Source organism: Nyctibius grandis, chromosome 10 (genome assembly GCF_013368605.1).
Source record: "Nyctibius grandis isolate bNycGra1 chromosome 10, bNycGra1.pri, whole genome shotgun sequence".
In the NCBI taxonomy this organism is placed as follows: Eukaryota; Metazoa; Chordata; class Aves; order Nyctibiiformes; family Nyctibiidae; genus Nyctibius; species Nyctibius grandis.
In genome coordinates, this window is record NC_090667.1 from 13662073 (window position 1) to 13667535 (window position 5463).

The window sequence follows — 5463 nt, forward strand, 5'->3', positions numbered from 1 at the left end:
GCATCATCTGAGGCTTCATCCAGGGCAACAGTCTCCGCTGCTGCAAGCGTTACCTTTGCCAATGCCTCGTTCATCCCACACCACTGACTGGGGTGTTTTCTCTGCCACACCCAATCATCCCAAACGCACCAGGAATCCATTTGTCCCCAGAACCAATCCTCCAGGCGACGTCGCAGCGAGGGGAGTCTGTGCTGGTCCAAGGTCCCTTGCGGTGGCCACCGCTCTGCCAGGTTTCCAGCTCTCGTTAGAAATGGCCGGTCTTCTCGACACAAAGTGAAGCCAACACACAGCACTGCACCAGTGACCAGGGAGAAAATCAACCCTGTCCCAGCCGACACCAGTGCAGCCCTCGAGCCGAGGCTGCGAGAGCAGCCCAGGCACTGGGAGAGGAGGCACAGTCCGAGGGTGGGGACCGGCAATTATCACACACGACAGCAAATGGACACACGCAGAACAAATTGGTTACAACCTCAATAAAATGGAAGCAATTGGAGTGCTCAATTGTGAAAGGAAAAAAGCCAATTCCCGGCCAGCAGAGCCCCCGCACAGCCGGGGTGGGCAGCGCAGCGGGACAAGCTCTCTCTGCAGGCAGCTCCCAGCCCCCTCCAGCTCCTCTCTGCGTCCAGCCGGGCACAGGGCACGGGGCCGCATCCAGCCACGTGCCGGCCCCTCGGCCAGCGGTCAGGCGGTGATCCCTGCAGGGACGAGAGGAGGAGACAGCGTCACCCAGGGCCACCTCCCTGTCCCCAACCCTCTGCTCTGGGGGTCTCGCTGCCCCCCTCCCACAGCCTGGTCTGGCTCTGGCTGCGGGTGCCACGGGGGAGCACGGAGAGCTGGGACCACCCCAGCCCTCCCCCCCCGGCCCCACGCCGTACCTGCAGCCCCGCTGTCAGACCCCTTGTCCGTGCCTGCGAGAGAGAAACAGCCGTGAGCTGCCAGCCCCGCGCTCGCTGCGGGCACGGTGCCCGGACCGGGAGCCGGTCCGGGAGCCACGGCCGCACCGCAGACCCTGGCAGAAGGGGACGGTGCCGCGAGCACCGGAGGGGAGACACGGCCTCTGCCATATGGCCCCACTATGGGGCTTTAAAGGGGGCAGCACAGGGAGCCCGGGGGATCGGGAAATGCCGGCAGGGGTCAGAAACCAGAGACACGAGGCCACCCGGGCACTGGGCAGTGGCTGGAGCCGGACCTGCCGCCGGTACTCACTTGACGCCACGTCATAGCCCAAATTCTTCTTCCCTGCAGAGAGAAAGAGCCATCAGCACCCACCGCGCTTCGCCGACAGGCTCAGGGGCTCCCCAGGGCACAGCGGCTGGTGCCCACAGCCCCTCCCGGCCTCCCCGGCCCTGCCTTCCTCCCGCACCCCTCTGCCTCGCCGGCCCCGGTGCTTTACCCGACTTGTACTTCCAGAAGATGACTCCGGCGACGATGGCAGCGACAGCCAGGACGGCAACGAACCCCCCCAGCACGATGGCCAACAGGTTGGACTTGGGCTCTGGGGGAGAGCGGGGCCGTGAGGAGGGGAAGGGGAACCACCCCAGCCCACCGCCCCACGTGCCCACGGCCACCGGGCTCACCCCACGCAAAGACGCCGGGCTCGGGCAGGCCGGCATGCTCCACGCGGCACCGGTACTTGTCCTTCTCCTCTGGGCGGGCCTCGATGGAGGCCCAGGCGTAGTAGGTGCCGTCGCTGTTGGGCGCGGTGCTGCCCCGCTCGGTCTCCTGGTCCCTGACCTCGCCGTCCTTCAGCCAGCTGATGGTGATGAGCCGCGGGTAGAAGCCGTAAGCGCGGCAGGACAAGGTCAGGATCCCGTCGGCCTCCTTCCCCGACACTCGCACCGTGGGGGGCTCTGGGGAGGGGGGGGCGCTCAGGGCCGGCACACGCCCCCGCACCGCCCGGTCCCCAGGTTCCCCGTCTTGCCCTCACCTTTCCTCTCCAGCACGGCCCGCCCGTAGCTCACGTATTTCCTCAGCCACTCGATGCAGATGTTGTCCAGGTAGTGCTTCACCTGCTCAGCGACGGTCCCGTCCTCCTCCCACTTCCTCTTGGTGATTTCTGCTGCCGCGTCCGCCGCAGTGAACGTCATCGTGTCCATGTCCAAGGCGATAAAGTCCCTCCCGTCGTAGGCGCTCTGATAATACCCCCTGGTGCTACCATCTCCCAGGAGGTCACAGCCGAGCATGTGCTGCAACACATGAGCCCCTGAAACACGACCATGGAGATGGGGCTGAGGGGCTGCTGCAGCCCTGGACCTTCAGTGGGGCACAGACCCCCCAGCAGCACCCCCCACTCCAGACCCGTGTGATGCCCGGGGCCCACAGCACTCGGGGTGTCACATGAAGCCTGATGCAGAACCCAGCGCCCAGGGCACCCAGCCCCACGGCACCCTGGCACAGCGAGGGGCTGGGATGGGGCACCTGAGCACCATGGGGAGGGCAGGGAGCTGGGACACTGCAGGTGGGAGCCCCTCTGGTTCTGGGGGTCTCCATCGCCATGGGGATGGCGAGGGGCTGGGATGTGGTGGCCAGTCATGGGGATGGGGGTCCCGGCCTCTGTGGGTTTGGGGATGTGCTGGGTTGGGGTGGCCAGAAGCCCCCCCTGGCTCTAGGACAGGGGAACCCAAGCACCGGGAGCCCTGTGATGCCGGGCAGGGAAGGGCCAGCACAAGCCAGGACATTATTGATGTTCAATATCTTTATAGATGATCCAGACGTAGAGATTGAGCGCACCCTCAGTAAATCTGCACATGACACCAAGCTGAGTGGGAGTGTCGATCTGCTGGAGGGCAGGAAGGGTCTGCAGAGGGATCTGGCCAGGTTGGATCGATGGGCCGAGACCAACAGCGTGAGGTTCAACAAGAACAAGTGCCGGGTCTGACACGTGGACCACAACAACCCCCGGCAGCGCTACAGGCTGGGGGAAGAGTGGTGAGAAAGAGCCCTGGGGGTGCTGATCGACAGCCGGCTGAACGTGAGCCAACAGCGTGCCCAGGTGGCCAAGGTGGCCAATTGCATCCTGGCCTCTGTCAGGAATAGTGTGGCCACCCAGTCCAGGGAAGTGATCGTCCCTCTGTGCTCGGCACTGGTGAGGCCGCACCTCGAATCCTGTGTCCAGTTGTGGGCCCCGCACTTCAAGGAAGGTGTTGAGGTGTTGGAGCGAGTGCAGAGGAGGGCGACCAAGGTGGGGAAGGGTCTGGAGGGTCTGACCTACGAGGGACGGCTGAGGGAGTGGGGGGTGTTCAGCTTGGAGAAGAGGAGGCTCAGAGGTGACCTTAGTGCAGTCTACAACTACCTGAAGGGAGGGTGTAGGGTCAAGTTTCGCCAGGGGAGGGTCAGGTTGGACATTAGGAAGCATTTCTTCTCAGCAAGGGTCATTAGCCATTGGAAGGGGCTGCCCAGGGAGGTGGTAGAGTCACCATCTCTGGAGGGGTTTAAGAAAAGACTGGACATGGCACTTAGTGCCCTGGTCTAGTTGACATGCTGGTGTCAGGGCAATGGTTGGACTCAATGAGCCCAGAGGGCTCTTCCAACCTCATTGATTCTGTGTGATTAGCGTGGGGCAGGATCTTGGGTCGGGGGGGCTGGAAACTCTCCTGTCCCACACAGTCCCGTCCCAGCCCCACGGAGCCCCAGCCCAGCCCGCACTCACTCCCGCTCTGGTTGTAGCGGCCCCGCAGCGTCTCCAGGTTCACACGGTCCATCTGCTGCTGACCCTTTGCCATCTGGGTCTCGCTGTCCCAGTACTGCTGATACACCCTGGCCGCCATCCAGCCCGCCTGGGGCTCCATCCTCCCCAACTCGCCGTCGTAGCGCACAAAGCGGTTCCCGTCCACGTACCCCACAGCTGAGAACTCGGGCACCCCCGGGCTGGGCTCCGACACTGAAGCAGCAAAGTAGCGCAGGGAGTGGAGCACTGCGGGGACATGTGGGGTGGTGAGAGGTGGGGTCAGGGGGGTTTTGGGGAGACAGGGGTGCGTGTGCCCAGGGTCCAGGGGTGGGCAGCGAGGCTGGTTGGGGGTCCCAGGGGAGCAGATCCTTGTGTGGGCGGCAGCTTCAGGGGGGATGAGACTGGTGGGGGGATATGAGAGAACGAGGTGTATCCAGGAGGGGGGGTCCTCATCCGAGGAAGGGGAGCTCGGGGGGGTCCCTGGTGTCAAGGACAGGGGGGTCTGGGAGACCTGGGGTGCCTGGGAAAAGGGGTCCAGGGGGGTCCGCGGTGCAGAAGAAAGTGAGATCTTGGGGGTGGGAAACCCGGGATGCCCGGGCAGGGGGGTCCAGGGGGGTCCCGGTGCCCAGGGATGGAGTGGGGACAAGGAGGGGGGAGGATCCCAGTGCCCGGGGAGGGTCCCTGTGCCCGGCAAAGGGGGTCCAGGGGGGTCCCGGTGCCCAGAGGGTCCCCCGGGGCCCCCCGCGCTCACCGCTCGCCGCCCCGACGACCACCCCCAGCAGCAGCCCCACGCCCAGCGCCCGGCCCGGCCCCATCGCGCTGCTCCGCTCCGCTCCCGCCCCGCGGCCGCACGGACCCGACCGCACAAGCCCCGCCCCAACGCCCGCAGCAAGACGCGCCCCTCACCTCCATTGGCGCTCACACCGCCCGCCCACCAATGGCAGCCCGAGCCGCGTGCGACGTCACCGGGCGCCGGGCAGATCCCGGCTCCGCGGGTTGCCAACAGCGAAAGCGAAAGCGGCGGAGGCAGCGCGGGGGGGGCGGGGACAGGGGACCTCTGGGACCCCCCGGGACCCCCCGGGACCCTCGGCCCGGGACCCCCCACGGGGCAGCCCAGCCCCCAGCCCCTCAGACCCCTCCGCAGGGTCCCACACCCCCCACGCCCCTGCTGTGCCTGTGTCCCCCCAGCCCGGGGTCACCCCTGGGCCCCCCAGCCCCAGAGACCCCCCGGGTCACCCCGGGACCCTGCGTCCTGCCGGTGTCCCTCGTTCCAGGCGTCCCTCGTACCAGACATACCTTCTTCTCAGCACCCAGCTACCTGACCTCAGCGCAGGACACCTTCTCAGCACTCATCTGCCTGGCCTCAAGAGGAGAAAACCCTCTTCGCAGTGTCTTTATGTGTGACCTCGGAGCAGGAGACCTTCTCAGGGCCCGTGCGCATGGCCTCAGAGCAAGAGAACTTCTCCGTGCCCATTTGTGCGGCCTCTGAGCAGGAGACCTTCTTCTCAGCGCCCATCTGCATGACGTCGGAGCAGAAGACCTTCTCAGCAGCCATATGCATGGCCTCAGAAGAGGAAACCTTCTCAGTGCCTGTTTGTGTGGCCTCTGAGGAGAAAACCTTCCTCTCAGTGCCTGTTTGTGTGGCTCAGAGCAGGAGACCACTTTCTCAGTGCCCCTCTGCGTGGTCTCGCAGCAGCAGACACCCCTGGAGCACTGGGACAGAGACTGGCGGCTCTCCAGGAGGGGCAGGCGGGGCAGGTGAGGTGGAGGAGCTGCACTGTATGGAAGGGAGAGGT

At 65.6% G+C, this 5463-nt stretch overlaps 1 protein-coding gene across 1 annotated transcript; it reads right to left on the bottom strand.

The window, feature by feature from the left end:
• Positions 1-439: 439 nt before the first annotated feature.
• On the bottom strand, positions 440-4525 carry LOC137667626 (class I histocompatibility antigen, F10 alpha chain-like). The gene is made up of 8 exons (XM_068408555.1): positions 4419-4525; positions 3650-3913; positions 1928-2203; positions 1578-1850; positions 1394-1495; positions 1207-1239; positions 876-908; positions 440-695 (listed from the first exon to the last, which is right to left on the bottom strand). The coding sequence occupies exons 1-8, from the start codon at positions 4480-4482 to the stop codon at positions 682-684; spliced, it is 1059 nt and encodes a 352-aa protein (XP_068264656.1). The 5' UTR covers positions 4483-4525; the 3' UTR covers positions 440-681.
• Between the last annotated feature and the right edge of the window lie 938 nt (positions 4526-5463).

Coding starts and splice junctions, on each gene's coding strand:
- LOC137667626 (XM_068408555.1), bottom strand. CDS start 4,482: ATGGGGCCGGGCCGGGCGCTGGGCGTGGGGCTGCTGCTGGGGGTGGTC. Junction 3,914..4,418: donor GGTCGTCGGGGCGGCGAGCG/GTGAGCGCGGGG, acceptor ATGTCCCCGCAG/TGCTCCACTCCCTGCGCTAC. Junction 909..1,206: donor GGGCTATGACGTGGCGTCAA/GTGAGTACCGGC, acceptor TCTCTCTCGCAG/GCACGGACAAGGGGTCTGAC.